At 40.8% G+C, this 20,329-nt stretch overlaps 3 protein-coding genes across 11 annotated transcripts; 2 read left to right on the top strand and 1 right to left on the bottom strand.

Annotated features, from left to right (window-relative positions):
- On the bottom strand, nt 1-6,368 carry LOC103995221 (uncharacterized). 5 transcript variants are annotated; one of them, XM_065161504.1, is made up of 6 exons: nt 5,742-6,368; nt 4,810-5,585; nt 3,260-3,620; nt 2,626-2,707; nt 2,113-2,331; nt 1-474 (listed from the first exon to the last, which is right to left on the bottom strand). In XM_065161504.1, exons 2-5 carry the CDS (start codon nt 5,465-5,467, stop codon nt 2,128-2,130), a joined length of 1,305 nt encoding a protein of 434 aa, XP_065017576.1. In that variant the 5' UTR covers nt 5,468-5,585; nt 5,742-6,368; the 3' UTR covers nt 1-474; nt 2,113-2,127. The 5 variants fall into 5 exon arrangements, with proteins under 5 accessions (XP_065017576.1, XP_065017574.1, XP_065017575.1 ...); XM_065161502.1 differs by having other exon boundaries at nt 1-692; nt 4,810-6,368; XM_065161503.1 differs by having other exon boundaries at nt 1-686; nt 4,810-6,368.
- A 1,095-nt stretch (nt 6,369-7,463) lies between these two features.
- LOC135645095 (flavonol synthase 1-like) lies at nt 7,464-8,899 on the top strand. Its single transcript, XM_065163167.1, has 3 exons — nt 7,464-8,024; nt 8,186-8,513; nt 8,575-8,899. The coding sequence occupies exons 1-3, from the start codon at nt 7,564-7,566 to the stop codon at nt 8,785-8,787; spliced, it is 1,002 nt and encodes a 333-aa protein (XP_065019239.1). The 5' UTR covers nt 7,464-7,563; the 3' UTR covers nt 8,788-8,899.
- A 462-nt stretch (nt 8,900-9,361) lies between these two features.
- Nucleotides 9,362-16,811, top strand: LOC135645437 (BRI1 kinase inhibitor 1-like). 5 transcript variants are annotated; one of them, XM_065163803.1, is made up of 4 exons: nt 9,362-9,763; nt 9,863-9,955; nt 11,486-11,568; nt 14,592-16,811. In XM_065163803.1, the coding sequence occupies exon 4, from the start codon at nt 15,802-15,804 to the stop codon at nt 16,672-16,674; it is 873 nt and encodes a 290-aa protein (XP_065019875.1). In that variant the 5' UTR covers nt 9,362-9,763; nt 9,863-9,955; nt 11,486-11,568; nt 14,592-15,801; the 3' UTR covers nt 16,675-16,811. The 5 variants fall into 5 exon arrangements, with proteins under 5 accessions (XP_065019875.1, XP_065019878.1, XP_065019879.1 ...); XM_065163806.1 differs by having other exon boundaries at nt 9,863-11,568; nt 14,601-14,684; nt 15,788-16,811; XM_065163807.1 differs by having other exon boundaries at nt 9,362-9,569; nt 9,641-9,763; nt 9,863-16,811.
- The last annotated feature ends 3,518 nt before the right edge of the window (nt 16,812-20,329 follow it).

The raw sequence follows: 20,329 nt of genomic DNA, 5'->3' as shown, positions 1-20,329 counted from the left end.
TGACAAAAATTGTCATGATCACTATTTCATATTGATACCAGAAAACAACAGACACTCTATAAGTGCAGCTAAGCTACATCAAAGGCAAACAAACAGCTTAGCTACTCAAAAACAGAGCTCATTGGATCGGTACATGAGGTCCACCTCCAGATGAATTTAATGAAGAGAGAATTGATTATAATGTGCTACCCGAATAGTATGCATTCTACAAGGAGAGCAGGATAAAGCATTTGAGGACAAGTTGTTCCTTGTAGTAACATTTGAGGAAGAAACCAGACCAAGTTAATCATCTCATCACATGAATGGCAATTCAACAAGCTCATGGCTCCTCTGTAGTATGTGCCAATAATTCTGATAGTTGTTATTCCACCAGTGCACAAAACCGAATGCTGGTGCACCATCATTCTTAGCTGCAATGATTCCATGCCAGCGTAACTAGGGAGAACAAATTCCTTCCATGGCCTCATGCAAATCCTATCCATTAAACAAAACAGAGGAATCACAAAAATGCTTACAGACATATAGTATTTGTCTCAACATGTAGTGTGTCCATAAAGAAAGCTGTTCTCATTTCGCCTTCCCGGGCTTTGTTCTGATGGAATACCATTATTTGCAGTTGACACTAGTAATTTCTTATTTATACTCCTAACTGTATGTTGCCTCAGAGCAACCTAAACCAAAGGCACCTGAAACTAGCCAGCAGAACAAATTGCACCACTTAAAGACCTCCATCTCACTTCGCATATCATCAAGAAATATTTAAAATAATCATTTACCTACAATAATGAAAAATATTTCAGAAGACATACAAGCGTATATGCTCTTTTTTAAAGAACAGAAACTTACCAAAAGAAAATATTTGATCGCCAAAGATAATCATTCACCATTACCACAAAAGCAAAGAAAAACATAGGTCCCGGGGATTGGACTGACAAGGTTCCCATATCAGAGCTAAGACTCATGCCACAGGACACGGTCATTAACTGAATGCCATTAGACAGTTTCATAAAAGTTCACATGGTAAATGTTTCATGGTCTGTGGGAATGTCATGACTACGTTTGCTAGAAAGCAAACTCAACAGGAAAATATAACAGTTTATTTTTTCAGAAAAAGAAATAGAATGCTGCATTGTTTTAGATAATCAAGCCCATTCATGTGCCATTAGCAGATTTAGCAAATGACAACAAAGGAAGAGATGCTGAAATCATTCCCTTGTATTCAAATAATTGAGATAATTAAGGCTATTGGTTTAATGCAATATTGTTCTTTAGTCTCATTGGGGTTCTCATGAGTCATGGGTGCCATGTGTAATCCACTCTTGTTGGACGCTCGTTGAGTTCCAACTGGGGACTTCAACATTTATATAGATGCCGTGAATAGAAATAAGACAGCATCTGTCCAGCTTTATTTTTCAAAAAATAAAAGAAAAGGTAATTTTTTAAGCATCCGTTGTGACAGAGGAAAATTAGGAAAGTAGAAGCATTTTTCAAGCTATATACATTTAAATGAGTGCTACATAAACATCATAGGAACTTGATGATTAGCTAGCTGCTCTTTTCCACTCGAACCAAAGGCCATTACTAGTGAAATAAAACTACTATAATATCAACACAAATATATATCACATGCAGCCATGGGATTTCATTGCAGATAATCCATTCAAAAATCAAACTGCTAGTCCCTGATTCTGGACAAATGGCTCCATTCCTAAACAGAGAATACAAATACAATCCTACATACAGTGATCACGTGTTACTATGAAATATAGTGTCCTCAGTTCTTTAATTAGATTGCTGCCATCAAACCAGACTAAAGACTGAATGACAGATTGGATGCCTCTACATGCTAAGCACGAGTATAAGAAAAAATCTGCCATTTTAGAAAGATTAAATTTGTTCAAGACAAGACAGTTAATGAATTGAATAGTTTATTACAGAATCTATATCTCTTGGATTAAATAATAATAAGCTGACAGATTCCTCTACTAATTTTAATAAATCTAAACTCTAACCAGTACCAAAAAGTGGTAAGGAAGATTTGATGAAACTTGGAAATTAAAATTACATGATGTATAATCAACTTACTAAATCTATGATTCTAGTGAAGTTTACCTTGAAATATGAAGACTAGAAGGCACAAGTGAAGCAGCCACTCAGAGAACTGATCTGACCACTCTTGCAGAAGTATGAAGCCTTTCTGGTGGTCTTTCCTAGCTGGTTGTCTTGGCTGGTAGTAACAGTACTTCGCATCTCCTGTGCTTTCTTCTGTGCTGATCTAAGTTTGTTTAGAATTTTTTCCATCGAGGAAGATCTTTTCTTTTCTAGTTTCATCTGGAATCAATAATTTGTGAATGAGAAAATTATTTTCCAGAAAACTAAGGAAAAGTATGATAAATAATAAACTACACTGTCCAATATAATAAGGTAAACCATTCAAGTTCTGGGCTAATCTAAGTTTGTATAGATTTTTTTCCATTGAGGAAAATCTTTTCTTTTCTAGTTTTATCTGTGATCAGTAATTTATGAATGAGAAAATTATTTTCCAGAAAACTAAGGAAAAAGTATGATAAATAATAAACTACAGTGTCCAATATAATAAGGTAAACCATTCAAGTTCTGAAGCACCTCTAGTTTCCTGATTTCTGCCTCAGCTTTTGCCTTTTGCAAATTCTCCCATGCAGTGATCTTGGCTTCCTCTCTCTTATACCTTTGAATATGTTAAGAGTGGTCAGAAATTTGGGCATATATCAGACCAATTATAATACAATTACCCATATCATGTAAGCAAAATAAGCAAAAGGTGTTCAGAATCTTTCTATTTCTCCAATAAAAAGCAGAACTTATCATGTAGATATACATGTATAAATCAAGTAATTTTTGATAGAAGAATGATTACAGGCTTGCTCATGGAAGATTGCTCAAGTAAGGCCTTTAAAAAGACTAGCGCAGCAAGCTAATCACTTTTAGGAAGATAGTTAAGCTTAAAGTGGCGTATAAAAGACTACTGTAGCAGTTAATTACTGTAAGGAAGACAGGTTCAAGTTACATTCACATAATGCACTCTCATGGTGTAGGCAAGGACTATCTCTGTTGGACAAATATCTGTTGCTGCCTTTCGGCACTCAATGCAAGTGCTTTAATATGGTGTCACTACACAATCATTCAAATCTACGGATTATTAACAATGTGCCTCAAAGTTTATTGCATGCATAACATGGACCGACTCGAAAAGGATAGCATAGGAAAAAGATGATGTTACTTTGATGTGGATTTTGCTGTTTCATCAACTTCCCAACCAGAACTATTTGATGCCTCAGTCTTCTTTTTCTTCCATTCTAGGATGCTCGCTAAACGCCTATCAGAGCCTCGTGCTGTGTGTTTCTTGGACCATCTGGTGACCGTAACTTGATCATCTACCTGAACATCCCTAACCACCGACTTTGAGAAGTGATTCTCTAGCTCCTCAAGGGGAGGGACTGAAGATGGGGAAGGGGAAAAAGGCCTCCCTTTGGGAGAGGATGGAATACTTCCATCTGGACTCATTTGTGTTGCCACATCCTTTCTCAAAACTGCGGCCGAGATTGTGGAAGCTGATTCTCTGGTACCTTCAGATTTCTCATCTGCATGTGAATCCAAATATTATCTGGTAAGTTAAACTACTTGAAGAGATGATAGGATTTATGCTCATTATACCACCATACACAGCATAAACTACAGTAGATTCTTGCTTAATATATTTCAAAAATCCAAAAAGCTGCAAGACAAGGGCAATAAATTATAGCTTAAGGTGTTCTGTTATGTATACGAAGATACATTAAAGTCATGCTAATTTACAAAAGTATGCTATCATTTATGAGTTATTAGACAATCACCCACTCTCAGGAACTTGGTGTCAAACATGGAAAGAACTGGAACAGCACAGGGAGGTGTACATGCCCCCAGCTAATAGAAATTATATCACAGATGAATGGAACTACCATGCAGCATCCTTATGACAATAAAGTATAAATGAATGAAGTCTTTCAGAACTCGCACGCAACACGATAATAGAAACTCTTTGCTTTGATAATCAGCATTACTTGTTTTACTTTAACATGTAAAATTGAATAACCATGTAATGTGCTCAGGAAACCAAAGTGGTTTACATAGAAAATATTGTATGTGATATAAAATACTTTGTTCGAATAGGAAATGCACATCTAGAGCATGTATGTCAAGTTAATCAATATCGGTATCTGCAAATGGCACACGATTAAATCAAGCCAACAAAACACAAGATACTAGAATATTATTTTTAAAACATGCTCAGTAGTTGAGTAGCAATTCTCTGACAAAGAATGTTGAGTAGAACAAATCCTCAAAGATTCCTATAATTTGCACAAAATCGACTATGGTGTCTGAGGTTTTCTGACATATCCTTAATAAAAAGTAATTGTAAACATATCCATCATGAGAAGCTATTATCATAAAAAAGATTACATATATTAATAAACAGCACACACTTATTTGATTAGTAGCATAGACTATTAATCTGAAATGGAAATATATTGCTGGCCATGAGCACAAGCAAACATATAAAGTTCTTCATAGTGGCATGTGAAATTGCTCATGAATCTAGGATTTATAAAAACAAACAAGAACAAAATCCAACCAGTTGCATATAGTCCAACTCTTCCTAGCTTATCGGGGTTTATGCGAAAGAAATTGTTGTTTGCAAACAGTGTGTGTTGTCAACATGGAGAAAACAGATATTTTGATGATAACTTGCAGATAAAGGAATGAAGAAAGCAAGAAATTGTCCGGTAGTACCCTGGGAGCTGGGCACTGATGAAGAAGACTCGATCAGTGTGTCTGACCACCCATGAATACTAGCAGATCGAACAACATAAGGCTCTCCATTACCAGCATGAGATTTCCCACCCATGCTGCCACCACCAGTACCACCAACTCCTTTTGTTCCTCCTCCAGCGCTACCACCGTCTCCTCCTCTCACTCCACCACCATTGCCACAAAAGCTGCGTTCCGGCATTAGAACTCCCGCCAAGAAAGGCGAGTTCGCCGCATAATTCCGAACCCTGCCACTGTCAAAGCAAGGAACCAGCGGTGACGCCGATGAATATGCCCCGGCTTTCCCAGCAGGAGCTCCGAGCGGGCCGCTCTTTGACTTTGGCCGCCTATGATGCGAGGGGGGCACCGACGAGCTCCCGACCCCATCACCTGAGACCGGGCTGAAGATCCATCTCTCTGCATCCTCCCACTTCGATGGCAAAGCCCTCCCATTGGCGAACGGCAGCAACACGCCGCTGCCCCCGTATCTCCGGTTGCAGTGCGTTGGCAGCGGCACTCGTTCCGAGCTCCATCCGTTCTGGTACGCGACCGAGCCGACGCCGTGCCGGTAGATAGGCGTCCCGGGGCTTGGGAACGTCCCGGATCTGCTACGACAGGAGGCGGCGGAGCTCTTCTTCATCCCTGCTACACCACCAGCGAAGTGCCGCGGCGGCAGAACAGACGCATAGGCGCTCCGGCCGTCGGAATCGAGCGATGGAAAGAAGCAGCCTCAGATCTGCATTGCCAGCTGTAGCGTTCTACAAGGACAGGAACTATGGTTCACAGCTTTACAATGTGAGCACAGATACAAGGCTTCTTCTCCGTGAGAACTGAAAAGGCTTGCGAGATGGGTGTCTTTCCCTTCTGAAAGGGGAAGTGGCGGTAACAGTAGCAGAAAGAGGAGCAGTACGAACCTTTGGAGGGATTAGGTGGCGGACGACTGTGTCACCGAGGGAGGGTGAGGATATCAGGGAGCGGGCTAGGAGAGGACGGCCTGCCCGCTGCTTCTGGGCCCGTGGGAGGGCCACTACCGGCGCGCTCGCGTCCGGCCAAGGGCCGTATCAATCGTGGAAGCTTGAAGCGTCCCTGTTAAGGCAGAGGAAGCCAACCGGGACCTTACAAGGCGCCACAGAAGGAAAAGAGCTCGATATGGATTGGGGAAACTAAAAAAGTTGTCATTTTTCAAACAAAATTCCCCCCTTTCATCTATTTCTTTTCCTCTTCCACTTGTCTCTTGCCCTCCGCTTCCTTCACTGTTCTTGCTTGTTTTCTATATCGCCATCGTTGTCTTCTTTCCCATCCAAAGAAACGGCAGATCCGTTTAATTGCGACCCAATAAATCCCTCGAACAAGTGCGCACTATTTTATTCAAACCTGATCTTTAAAAAAGCTGTCAGAAATGTTGACTTCCTTTCTCAAAAGCTTCCCTTTCTTCCGTCTCAAGGAACGAATCCGTGGAGCCGACAGAGATCAGACATTAACACCACCACATGTCCTTGGTCCGAAACAACAAGGAATTCGGGAGAAAAGCTCGATTTTGAACAGAGGGGGACGAGAGAGAGAGAGAGAGGGATGAAACCAAAACGGAGAAGCCGTCGTCGCGGTCGGATCCGACGGCGCAGTACCGCGTGGTGGTCGGAGGCGCAGTAGATTAAGGAGTCCGGGCTGCCATTTCCACCGCCGGTCGTTCCTCTACTCCTCGTCACCTTCCCATCGCAGCCATAATGTAGGCGACCTTGACTCCGCGGTATCCCCTCCGGCATCCACTCTCTATCCGCTGATGCCGGTGGAAGGTCGGAAGTCATCAATTCACGTACCCAAAAGCGATTCCCCTACGTGGCGCGTGACCGGTGGTCGCAAACTGCAACATCCTCTGCAGCGGATCTCACCGCGGCTCACAATGTCTCGCGGGCGAACCCCTGGAGGAAGAATTCCACCTACCTGTAAATACACTACTGGTGGAGGTTCCAAAGGCCGAGCTCGCCTGTCTCCCGTGACACAGGAAACGCCTTTCTGCCTCACGAGCAACATAAAATGGAACCATTGTTATGCTGTGGGAGGGCGAACGTGTTTCGTGTCTGGTTGCTTTTTTTGGGATATTATGTAAAACCTTAAATATACACTATAATATTAACGTACGTCAAATGATATTATTAGTATATTAATATATAAGCAATAGATGTCATATTCGAATATATAAAATTATATAAAAATTATTTATGAAGATCTGACGATGGGGCTATCAAATCAATCGGATCACATGCTCATGTTGTTTTCCCAGTGGACAATTTTGTTCTCGTGCATGGAGAAAAAGATGAGGCAGCTGCAGTGAACACGCTGTGGCGACGGTCACGTCTCCTCTTCATAGTCCACACAAAGTGCACATCGTTTAGCTCTATCCCAGTCTTCATGCTTGGATCTTATGCCTCGCGGTGTTTCACGGATCATGATTGATCACGGCACGTGTGATGGAAAAGCAAGGGTGGATATAACAGGTTACGAATTCATGACTACGGATTCAAATAATATATTTGTATTAGGATGCATGACCAGCTTACATCTGATGTCTCATCTAAAACGAGGAAAAGCCTCCGAAATAGCGGTTGTCATCTGTTGACCGAGTCTTGTCTTACCGGAATAAGGTTGTCTTCTCTACTCCAAATAGGCAACAGTACCTTTGTATGTCATCTCCTCTCCTTGTACCGGCTCAAGGATCCCTTACTGTGTCACCAGGGAATGGCGCAAGTCAAGGTGCAAGCCATTGCCTCCATGTTACAGTCCAAGGACACCATCCCTCCCGAGTTCGTGCGCATGGAGGACGAGCAGCCCGGCGCCACCACGTACCGCGGCCCCGCCCCCGCCGTCCCGGTCATCGACCTCGCCGACACTGACCGGGTGGTGGACGCGATCGCCGACGCGAGCCGGGAGTGGGGGATCTTCCAGCTGGTGAACCACGGAATCCCGGCCGCTGTGATCGGGGAGCTGCAGCGCGTGGGGAGGGAGTTCTTCGAGTTGCCGCAAGAGGAGAAGGAGTCTTACGCGGCGGATCCTCGTTCCGGGAGCATCGAGGGCTACGGCACGCAGATCCAGAAGGATCCCAACGGCAAGAAGGCTTGGGGCGACTACTTGTTCCACAACGTCTGGCCTCCTTCTCGCATCAACCATGGAATGTGGCCCCGTCAGCCTTCTTCGTATAGGTATGCTTACTCTTTCCTTCTCTTCCCAACTCACATCTACGTGTGCATGAGTCCTCTCTCTCTCTCTCTCTCTCTCTCACACACACACACACACACACACATCTACGTGTGAATGAGTCCTCTCTCTCTCTGTCTCTCTCTCTCTTCACCTCATGATACAGGGAGGCTAACGAGGAATACACCAAGTACTTGCTGGGAATCTTGGACAAGATACTGGACAGCCTTTCATTAGGGTTAGGGCTCGAAGGGAGTGCTCTGAAGAAGGCATTGGGAGGGGAGGAGATGGACATGCTGCTCAAGATCAACTACTACCCGCCGTGCCCCCGGCCGGACCTGGCGCTCGGGGTGGTGGCTCATAGCGACTTGTCGGCGGTCACTATACTCGTCCCCAGCGACGTCCCCGGCCTGCAAATCTCCAAGGATGACCGCTGGATCGACATCGATTACGTTCCCGGTGCCCTCATCATCCACATTGGCGATCAGATTGAGGTAGCTGCTACAATCCGGCGAGCAGACATTTCATGTTGTAACTTCTTGTTTCTTGCTGTAGATTTTGAGCAATGGGAAGTACAAGAGCGTGTTGCACAGGGCGACCGTGAACAAGGAGAAAGCAAGGATATCATGGCCGGTGTTCTGCTCGCCGCCGCCGGAGATGATGGTCGGCCCTCTGCCCCAGTTCGTGAGTGATCAAAACCCTGCGAAATATAAGACGAAGAAGTACAAGGACTACCAGTACTGCAAGTTGAACAAGTTGCCACAGTAAGACGATGATGAACCCAACATAGTCCGGCGAGCTTCATCGTCTTCATATCCATGTCTCTCTCGTCTTCAGATCGTTGTCTGGTTTTGTAGCTGATGTTTAAGGTTCAATATTGTGGTACTATCTTTCGCTTTTGACAATGTTCTCAATCCACGACTACTGTTACGACTCGGATCCGATGACGTCGTGCGTTAAGTCAGACTCAAGTCGACGGTTATCCCATATTCCCGCTTACGTCACGACTTAAGTGATGACAACGTGCTCTCGCACACATCACCAGGCCCAGCCGTGGTCGTGGCATAAGCGGTGACCCCATGGGGCCGTTAACCCGATTCCAGACGACGGTTTCGGCTCCTCCCCGGTACAGCGCACAGGGATATGATCCGCACCGTCCGCGTGTGCTGTTACGCATCTCAAAGTCATTAATCGAAGTCTCGACGCGTAGCTTGAAGCGAAATGGAGGCACAGTATGCGTCGGAATGAATGGACTAATGGAGCTCCAATAGTTCAGGATCCGAATTAAAAATTGGGGCTCCCTTTCTGGTCGGTTACGGATCCTTGATCCAAAAGCCCGCTGTATGCCTACGGTCGAAACGCTGATGTGAGATACCAAAGACGGCCGGAGGTGAGGCAACGGCCGCGGTGCCAAGAAAATGGCGAAGGACGCGATTCTAGGGTTCCTCCAGGCCGACGACGGGATCACCGACTCCCACGAGTTCACCGCCGTTGACGGAGTCGACCATACTGAGCTCGAGAACGTCATCAAGGGTCTCAATGGCTTTGAGGTCGTCGAGGCCAACGTCTTTCAATCTCCCAACCCTGGTCTTTATTAATTGTCTTTTGAGGATTCCTACAGGAAATTTAAGAAGGACAATTATCTTTTTAGCGAAGAGGGGAAACTGTATGCGGTTAAAGGATCGCCGGAGGTCAACTTCTTCTTGGCCGTACCTCCGAGGGGATTTCCTTGGAAAATATGAAGGTCAGTGTTATTTTTTAGTTTAATCTTGGTTCTGGAAATGGAATTGGTTGTGATATTTGAGAAGTACGAAAATATATTTAAATCCGTCTTGTGGTTTAGGCAAGATTGGATACCTAGGTTTTCAGTATTGGGTCATCATGGGCTAAAAAGAATGATCGAATTGAGATTGCCAAGGTATCTGTATCTAGAAAGGTAAAATTTCACCACCCTTCTTGTTCTCTTATTGATGGAATGCCCTTTTTGTTCTTTTATCTTTACTATCGTTTACTCAAATGCTTGAATTTGTTGTTTTTGGTTGATATTAACATGTCAAGGCTTTATGTGTTAGTTCTGTCTCGTATGCATTGTGAACCTATGTGTATTTACACTTACCAAACCTGTATTCGAAGGGCAGTCAGTATTGCCAATGCAATCATAGACTCTAGGATCTTGGATAATGTTACTATGCACAATGCAAAGTTATGCTTTAGCAAAAAGTTTATCCTGCCTGACTTGTGTTAATGCCTGCATCAGGTTTACACAGACATCAACCAAAAAAAAATTTTATTTGTTTATTATAGTTCCTAGTGATTTTTTTCTTTTCCCGGAAAGCTTGATTTTTAAAAAGAAAGGGGATAACCTTGAATTCCTCAGGAAGATCGGTGCCTCTAGTTAATGTCGAATCATGTCTTAAGTTCTCTTATAAATCTTTTAAAGTCCAACTCTCTGAACTCTGAAATACCTTATCAATGTTCTAAAGTTCATGTGTTATAGTTACTATTATATTTGGTTAATTTTTGCATTGCTACAAATGGATCTTTGTTCTCCCTAGTATGGCTTATATGTATGAGGAGAGGAGAGGAGAGGAAAGGAGAGGAAGGTGATTGACGGTCGACAGTCTGACAGTTTGCAGTCAATAATCCTGTTATTGATAATCAACAGTTCGTAGTTGGACTGGTATCTTAGCCTGGCGTTGGCTCTCAATAATAGGACTCCCCACTCCTCAACCTCCTCTCTTTTCCTTCTCCTATTGGGCACTGGGTTATAGGGATTTTGGTTCCTAGTTGGGTTTTGCGAAGAGTAAAGATGTGGTTTGTTGCTTATAGATAGATATGCTTTTCAGTTTTGAGACCCAAAAACTACAAATTTTCATTTGAACTGATATTACATATAATGAAAAAAATAGCCCATCTTGCCTCACTCAACGCTTGTGAGGTAAGACACCAGTCCCATAAACATCAAAGTTCTCCAAAGTATATGATTACTACTAATTCTGTATTCTTCATCATTTGATTTCATAATCACTTGTTATGTTAGTAATAAGGCAACCATGTCTTGATCTAGGAGCTCTGGTGTCTCCAATCATAATACCTAGATCAAAGCCATTCCATTAGTATGAGAAGGCTCTGCACCTTCTTTGTAGTTTCAGGTTTCCAGGGTCTATCTGTTTGCATTTCAGTCTCCCTTACTTGTCCTGATTTTACAAAGAGATTAACCTGCCTGTAAATAATTTAGTGTTCAACTGTAGAACTTTAGAGCACCTCAGCTCGGATGCTGGCTGAAGCATTATGTTCAGAGTATTTTGCATTTCTTTATCTGACTACGGTATTTCATCCTTGTTGTTTAGGCATATTAAAGCTTGTGCCTAAAACCAAGCACGGAAATCTTTTGGTAGCAAATTCTTTTTTCATATCTTGAACTTAAAATGTTCCTGATCTTGTCTGAACTGGTTCTGTTGTTCAGTTGAAGAAATGGGTGGAGGTTGGGAACTCTGGCATGTTCACACCTGAAATGGTGCTCCCTATGCACGGGGTTTCCCTTGAGAGGTAATTGTGTTTGCTTGATTCTTTAGAACGCAAGGCATATCATAATTCAGAAAGCAACCTGCTGTTACCATTGCAGCGTAAGTTGCTTGAGGCACAACTTAAATGAGGTCTAACATAAACTATTTAAGTTTTGTTAGGCTACATTAGAATGATCATTCAGTTGTTGTCAGATGTGATGTCAACAGTTTGTGGTCGACACAGTTAAAGATGATTGACCTTTTGTCTCTTGTTTCGGAAAAATTTAGTTGTGTTGTAGCATCCATTTTTATCCATGATTAGATGGAGAAAAACTAGACATAGTACAGAAGTACCAAAGTCAGGGTGAACTACTGATCAAATGCTTGGTTAAGATCCTGCGTAAATTACTGCTGTTCGGAGCTGCATCATGCATTCTTAACTCTTGTTATAATCTACGAAACAACATTTTTAGCCAGTACATATCTTTGTCTTTTGGTACTCTATGTTACTTCATTTAGTGGCTTTTAAATTTCTGTCAAATCCAGGCCAACTATGATTTATATAGAATTGACAAAATTCAAGATCTCTTAGGACTGAAGGTCTGACAAATTTAGTCAAGTATGGTTGGATTAGAATATTGGTCCGGAACTAGGGTGGTAGATCTACTCCTGACCAATTTATGATCATGTTTAAGATCTGATTTTGTAATATCCAGCCAACTGAGCCACTTTTGTTGCTAAATGATTAGCACTACTCAAGTTTAGTAATATTTTGATCAACCATAAACTTTTTTTCTCTTTTTTTATTAATCAGTGAATTTGTTCAAGAACCTACATGTGCCAATTGTCCCGTATTTAAAGAAAAATAAGAGATAAGTAATTTGAATGCTCAGGGTAGGTATTATTGGTTGATCCATGGGCTGATCCATTTGCGGCCATTTATTATTTTGTTGGTTTCCTATACCCATTACCAACGCATTTATGAAAGTTCTTCCATATCTGTTTACTGTCTAGCTGGCTGGTCTAGTTTGCTTACTATTATTTATAGATGTTTTGATTTGCTTTCTCCTTATTTATAAGGATAAATCCGAGTATAAATTGACATATTATTCAGCTAACTTGCCTTCAGTAAATTGAATCATCTGGTTCTCTCAACTTTGCTTCTATGTTGGAATTTTTAATGATACAAGCCTAAGTCTTAGGACTAATATACATAAGATTGAAAACCAATTCAATTCAAAAACTTAGTAAGTTGCACATAAAACTCAGTGTGTGTCACCCAACTCTTTTAATCCTTAGCCATGTTAATTTTAATCATCACTCAATCTTCATCTCATGCATAAATACTTTTCTAACAAATCCCACCTTTATTAAAAGAATTGTGTTACTCTGTTTTCTTAGACAATCTCATTTGTCCATGTTATAGCTGTGAGTTTTGCTTCACCACTCTAATTTGTCAATTACACTCATGTTTGAAAAATGTTGACAAAATGACAATCACATCCCTCAATGAATTGACAGTTCTTCCCTGCTTTGCCTTATCAAAAGGAACCAAACTAAATGAAAAGCCAAAGACTTCAGTTTCTACAAGAAAAATACAATGTACTTAGATGGTCTCTCAGGGAGGTTTAGCCAGATTCAAAGTACCCATAGGAACAAGACAGCCATTTTCTTGGACTGCACCACCGGCAGTAGGCCACTCAAATTGTCATGTTTGTGATAAGGAGCAATAAAGTGCACAGACACAACAAACAAGTGACCCAAACATGACTTTAGGGAAGCCCCATGGAGACTTCCCATCCATATCCCATGGACCAGCTCATAAATCATTCACATCCCTGGATGTGTACACTCCACCAATGTTCATAATCCCCCCCTACATTTCAGATTCAGGAGCTTGCTGGTCCTACATTTATTTTACCATCCCTTTAATTCTAAAGCTCCTTTGGCTTTGTTAGTACTGAGATATCATTAAAGTTAGCTGAGACTTGGAAATACCGAAATACTGGGGACAAAGACTTTGGAAATATCTGAATTATTGTAGAATATGCATGAAATTCCCCAACTGAACACAAAATTAGGAATAAATTTGAAAAAAAAAAATCATGTAGTTGAATATTAATTGAAAACTTTCCATCAGAACTTACATGAAGATTTTAGAGAAATATAGAAGTTATGTAATTATAGATCAAAAGAGGTCTCATGGAACAAAACATGAGGACAAGGTTGGCTTACCTACTTGGATAGATGTAACTTGCATTGGGGTCTTAGTTTACATGTCCCACACAGATTTATTAAGGTCTTGTTATAGCTATGATGATTGACCCTTGTTTGTATCAATAAATGCACAGAACTCTTTGGTTCACCTTCAATTGCCACTCGCCACTTTATTGTCATGTCATGCATGCAGCTTCCCCAAGATCTATAAAAGAGGTCAAAGCCCTAAATAGAACAAATGACCTTCTAATTCTGTTAACACTTCATTTACAAAATAGATGCTTAGCATAATAGACATGATGGGAACTTTGTGAAAACCTTGTCTTGCTTTAGACAGCTTTATTTTTCTCTTTGTTAACACTTTAGGGATGGGATGCATATAATTAATTTTCAGAAAGAAAATTACACACATGTCAGGTCTAAGTTGGATCAAGACAAGCACAATAGGCAATGAGTTGATCACTACTGAAAAAAGGGGTCCTCAATAATTTCTTGCCGAACGTATCTTTATGTGAATCAAAAGCTAGATACGGGCCACAAGTGATACATACATAGCACTCCAATTTCAAGACAAAAAGGAAGTCTTTAGAAGATGTTGAAGCCCTTCCTCTTGGGAAAGTGCAAAATTATAGGAGGTGGTGTAGGGCCTGAAGATGTCTCCTATCTTTTGTTCACGAACCTTCCCTTCTCCCATCGTCAGATCAGTACACAAAAATGTTTGCTAGTGAGAACACTTGTGGCGAGAGGTGATTGGTCCATTTCTATGCCTCCTGTGATTTATTTGTCTTTCTTTCAGAAGTAGAAATGATTTATGTTATTATTCAGATGCTGAGAATTCATCTTCTTCAGTTGTGTCAGTGACGAAACCAAGCAAGTAGCTGAAAGAAAGAGAGGACACTCGAAGACGGTCCTCTTGAGCTAAACTGAGGTCCAACTTACAAGGTCAGTGTTCTTCTATTTGTCCTTCCTGGTAAATATTCGCTATGTTTATAGGTTACATACATCTGGTATATGCCTCTTAATGATTAGGGTTGTCTTCTTGCTCATAGACTGGTTGACTCCGTGTAGTCTTCTTCTATCCATGGTAGGCTTACTGACCCATGTAAAAAGGAATAAATATCTAAGACAATTTAACTACAAGTTGAAGTTTTCTAGTACATGATCAATTTTTACCATAACTCGAGATGGATATGAAAGAAGCCCTGCAATGAGCCTCTTTTATTCACATGATGAGGTCTCTTTCGAAGTCTTCTAATCTTTTCCCCACCCAAAGGTATAAATGATAGATGAGTCCCAACTGCAAATGGGTTCTATTGAACGTGCCCACCACATGTTAACTCTCATCTTTCTCACATATCTCCATGGTTTTTTTTTTTCTTATTAAAACTCAAAAAGTATTCTGAAAACAAAAGATAATGACATCATATGCCTCTTAAAATTACCTTCCCAAAAGCTACAAAATTAGCCTATGTGCCTCATCATTATAGGCTCGATGTATATGTTGGCAGTTAAACAAACATGTATCACTGTGCAGATTGCAAAGGTGCCATGGCACCACCCTAGTATGACCATTGACAAAACTGATGCATTCATTCCATAGACACTGTACAAATCACTATATTCCTCCAGTCTCGATGTTTTGCCTTGTCAAAGGCAGCCAGCTTGCATGTCCAGTAGTTACCAGTACATTCTTTGTTTTGACTACATATCTCCAATTTGTTGGCAAACCCATGTTTTAGATTACATTATGTTGTAGTTAACGGGCACACATGCATGCACTGTACGTAGCCACGTGCAGAGACACAACCCATCCAATAGTTGACTCTTAATATTCTCCTTTTTTTTTTTTTTTTTTTTAAAGATACTGACTAACTTAGCTAAGTAGTCAATTAACTTGGACATGACATATATATATATATATATATATATATATATATATATATATATATATCAGTTAAGTTTGGATATATTTGCCCAGTGATAATGAACATGAAACATTGATGGCCCCATTTATATACTTCCTCTCTTGAACCTGCGTCTGATAGCAAAAATTTGGGCCATGGACATACAACACCACCAAAGGGAGAGAGTGAAGACAGCTAGTGAAGGTAATAAGGGTGGTGTTGTTCCTCCACCACCCCCACCATCATCAGCAGCTGCTTCCCCTTCTCATGAGTTCTCCTTCACCATCTCCTTCCACCCTCCACTAAGCTCAGCACCAAAGACCCTCAAAAGCGGCAAGGCCACGGCCACTTCCGCCGTCGACTTGGCCCCGGCCGACGACATCTTCCTTCACGGCCACCTCCTCCCCCTCCACCTGCTCCCTTCCCCGACCAGCCCTCCCCGCCCCTCGGACATAACCTTCGAAAACTTCGGCCTCACTGTCGACCACGCCGACGCCGACCGAAGCCAGAAGCATGAGGCCGGCGTCGACCACGAAGACGGCGGCGGTAAGAACAGGGAGAAAGCCAAGGGCAGGAGCTTGTCTTCCTTCTTTGGCTTCGGGTGGTTGAGGAGGAGGAACGGCGATGGAGAGAAAGAGGAGGACTTCAAGAAGAAGCCGCAGAAGAAGAAAAGAGGGTTCGACGTTGGCCGGCTTCTGAGGAAGTACGCGAGAATCGTGGAGCCGCTCTTCTTCCTCCGGGCGGAGAAGGAGAAGCCCGACCTCCGTCGGAGGCCGTACTCCTTCTCCGGCCACTCCACCGGTAGGGAACGGGAGGGGTGGCGGAGTAAGTCGCAGCTGTCAGCGCCGGACTCCACGACGACGTCTCGGACCAACAGCGGCCTCCTCTCCGCCACATCCATGGCCTTCTCTTCCTCCGACAACAGCACCATGGAGGAGCTGCAGAGCGCGATCCAGGCGGCCATCGCGCACTGCAAGAACTCCATTGCTTCCAAGCAGGAGATGCATGTAAACGCCGCGACTAGGTAGTAAATTTGTGTGCAGCGTAAGAACCGATGGCACGTAGAAACTGTGCAGGTGATGTAGATGATTGAGATGTGTCTCTGTGCAAGAACATGTCACTGAAGAGACAATTCAATCTTCAATTAAAGGATTTGTTCTTTTAATTTTCTACCTCACTTAGAATAACTTATATTTTCTGATAGTGACTCCCATGGTTTCCAGCTTGAACACGGCAAAGCCCATATCATTGAAGTGTTTGTAATCTATGCTATCTATATAAAGTTTTATAATTAACAAATAAAAGTATTTGTTGATCTTTATTTTCGGAAATAGAATTTTAAATTAAGATTAATTCTTTAGTCAATTAATGAAGCCATTGCTATTCTCCAACTAGTGAATTCCTTTTTTATTAGAGTTGCATATGTGAAAAGCATGCAAGTGTTTCACTTGCATTAGAAAACATGGACACATGACGTATTGTCATATGTGCATGTCTTGATTTACATGTACAACTAGATTCTTGTATTATAGGTAATTGCTTTATTTGTTAAACCAAAATTAGAATATAAGTAAATAATCACATCAAAATTATTTAATTATTAATTAAATAATGAGTTGGGGATTCTTATGGTCTCTTGTGATCTGTGTGTGATATGTATCCATTTCTGACCTGAAGATGAGATTTTATTAAATAAGAAAAATATTGTAATATCTCAAAATAGTCTTAACACTAAAGTTTCTCAATACAAATGAGTTTTTATCTCATAGTCCTCAAGAGCTTTTTTTTTATTATTATTGTTTAAGAAGAGAAATGTACTATGGAGCAGCTACTTATGAACCTAAGAAGATTATTCAGCATAGATAAAAAAAGCTTTCCATCATACACATTAAAAGGAAAACATAAAGAGCAGAAAATATAATGTTCAGAAATTGGACCATTATGGATTTTGCCAATTTGTATGTATAGGATTTCCACACATTCGACTTGATTTGTTCAACCATATATTTCTACTATATCACTGAATAGTTTGGCATGTATTCCATGGTTGCAATACATTATTATTCTTTTCTGAAATCCTTAAGCAAAGCTAATTCCTATTTGACCTACCGAATTGGTTGGGCCAATTTTGATTTGCATTTATGACACATGCATGTTGGAGAGTGAATACAGAATTATAGGCTAATCTTCTGCAAATCAAAGCTCGATACATGATACTCCGATCTAGTCCTCGAGTTAGACTCCAATTAATATACGAGTCGCTATCCGCCATCGAAAAGTAATTTATGAGTACTTTGATTTCGAAAATAGTTCTCGCGCTAAGATTATGACAACATATGATATTAGAGCAACAACTATTTGTGAGGATCATATCTGAAATTTTATGAACAAGAAAACAAAGAGATTAAATGCTCTGTTGTCAAGTTTGGACCCAGAGATTAGATTTCTAAGCAAAGTCATGGTTGGCAAATGCAGATGAAATAGAGTCATTGGTCCCTCCATAGATTGGACTACAATAGCTGAGGAACTACCTGATACCCTAACCAAAGACAAACCATTTAATGTTGTGCACCAAAGGTGATTGCAACCCCTCATCAGACTGTAATCATGCAGATGTGCTGTTGGAGTTGGCCCATGAATTGCTGCATTAATCACTGTACCTGTTACAGCCTCCAATGTTGATGATCATGGAAGCTTAGGATGATTTGGAAGGGCACAACTGAGTCCAATGGAGATCTGACACAATCCTCAACTAAAAGGAGAGCACTAAGCAAAGGCAAGCAATAATTCTGTGTGAGGTCCATCAAGATAGAAATGTCTCATTCAGAATAGGTTACATTTGATTCATTCAGAATAAGCAAAAGCCAAGGATTATAGTGCAGAGAGCACCATCATTGGCTGAAAGGATTTGCTTAGATGAGGTTACTGTTATGTGAACATAAATTTAAGACTCCTGAAGTGCATGAAATTAGATTACTGTCATCAAGCAAGGAGAGAGGTCAGATGCATATGTAGAACAGAGAGGCTTATGTTTTACATGCACCAATTATCAACAATGAGCTCACAATTAGTTTGTAAATGATGTTATGAACTTCATATGAGGAGGATCAATGCAATTGCCTGTAAATATATGCTTCCATGAAGAAGAATACTGTAATGGAGGTGTATCAGGAAGACTGGTTGCTAAGATGCTTAAATGTCTCAGACATCAGAAAACACTAATTATAAGCACAACAATTTAATAGGAAAGAAAGATGGCAAGTTCCCTGAATGTGATGCCAAATTGTCCCTGATATCTTTATGGAATCTTTAGCTGAATCATATTGCCAATCTAGTGTGCACTGTGGACCAAATAAATTCTGATAACTTTGAATGTTACAAAGAAAGTTAATGGCAACAAATAAGCAGAGTTGATGAACAAACTCAAGCATATCAAGATGAAGATGACTCCAAGTCATTTTGCAATTAGCAGCACATTATCCAAAATTTGGTTTGAGAAGCTACTTGAGTCATTCAAACAAAGTCACAACATAAGAAAATAATGATGGTAACTGAAAAAAATAATGCAGTTTAGAAAAATTTTAAGAAGAATGTCTGGTACTCCCTTTGCAAATAATTAGCCTTGAAAATTTGGATCCAATTCGGTAAGCGAAACTCGAAAAACATTGGCACACTCAGATGAAACAACAGGTGTAGACATATGAAGAACTAATGGCATATTTTCTTAGCAACAATGAGTTGAAAAATACAAAGAATGAACAAAGAAATCAAGTATGAACTTGTAAACAATAATAAATAAAAAGGACTTCATGATAACTAAAACAGGGAGTATATCATTGGATAAAGAATTAAATTGATATAGAAAGCTATTAGTTGAGTAACAGTATATCACCATCAGATCTCATAAACACTTTTCTTGTCGATCTCATGAAGGAAATCCTTTTACAAAAATTATATGAATTTCTAACAATGAAACTCTGAGGTATAAACCTTTCAAAATTGGTGCCAAATAAATGATCCCTCTCTTCTGACTAGAAAGATGAAAGCATTCTACATGATAATTCTGAAATTGCAGTATCACTTCAGCTGATTATGTTGAAGCAGACAGTGAAGCAGCAAAAGAACACCAAGAAAAATTCAATCATTGACAAGCCAAAGTTGTCATCAAATGACGATTTAGGGAGCAAAAAAAACAGAGAGTATATCACTTAAGAGCAACAAAAGATAAGAGACTTGGCTAGAATTTAGAGACTAATGCTTGATCCAGTTGTAGTGGAGACAGAAGACATGGAAGCAGAAGAGGCACCTCCAGACCTTAAAAATTCTGTAAGATGGCCAGTGTATGGGGATAGCAGATAAGAAGCATTGTGTGAAGTATCATTCACAGCATCAATTAGGTGACAAACTAAGGCAATCAGAGAATACAGAGTGGGGTAGCAAGCACAAGCAACATTGAAAGACAATGTACCTTACTAACTTGCACTACAACATCTGTGGTGGACGAGATTGGAAACTATCATGAAGCTCTCAGCATCAAGAACAACCAAACAATGGTTCCATCATTCATCTAAATGATGCAGTTCCTCCATTATCTTACCATGTCAACAAAGGAGCCTCATTCAATTTTGAAGAACAACACTTCTGAGTAGGTATAGTTTTGAGATGATAATCTTTTCCAGTGGA

The sequence above is a fragment of the Musa acuminata genome, chromosome BXJ3-8 (genome assembly GCF_036884655.1).
Source record: "Musa acuminata AAA Group cultivar baxijiao chromosome BXJ3-8, Cavendish_Baxijiao_AAA, whole genome shotgun sequence".
Lineage (NCBI taxonomy): Eukaryota > Viridiplantae > Streptophyta > Magnoliopsida > Zingiberales > Musaceae > Musa > Musa acuminata.
This window is presented reverse-complemented; position numbering and strand designations above follow the sequence as displayed.

Excerpts from the sequence above, each read along its gene's own strand:
- LOC103995221 (XM_065161502.1), bottom strand. The coding sequence starts at position 5,467 with ATGAAGAAGAGCTCCGCCGCCTCCTGTCGTAGCAGATCCGGGACGTTC. Across the intron at positions 2,708-3,259 it reads ACAGCAAAATCCACATCAAA|GTATAAGAGAGAGGAAGCCA; the intron begins GTAACATCATCT and ends ACATATTCAAAG. Across the intron at positions 2,332-2,625 it reads CAGAAATCAGGAAACTAGAG|ATGAAACTAGAAAAGAAAAG; the intron begins GTGCTTCAGAAC and ends TATTGATTCCAG.
- LOC135645095 (XM_065163167.1), top strand. The coding sequence starts at position 7,564 with ATGGCGCAAGTCAAGGTGCAAGCCATTGCCTCCATGTTACAGTCCAAG. Across the intron at positions 8,025-8,185 it reads CGTCAGCCTTCTTCGTATAG|GGAGGCTAACGAGGAATACA; the intron begins GTATGCTTACTC and ends CTCATGATACAG. Across the intron at positions 8,514-8,574 it reads ACATTGGCGATCAGATTGAG|ATTTTGAGCAATGGGAAGTA; the intron begins GTAGCTGCTACA and ends TTCTTGCTGTAG.
- LOC135645437 (XM_065163807.1), top strand. The coding sequence starts at position 15,802 with ATGGACATACAACACCACCAAAGGGAGAGAGTGAAGACAGCTAGTGAA.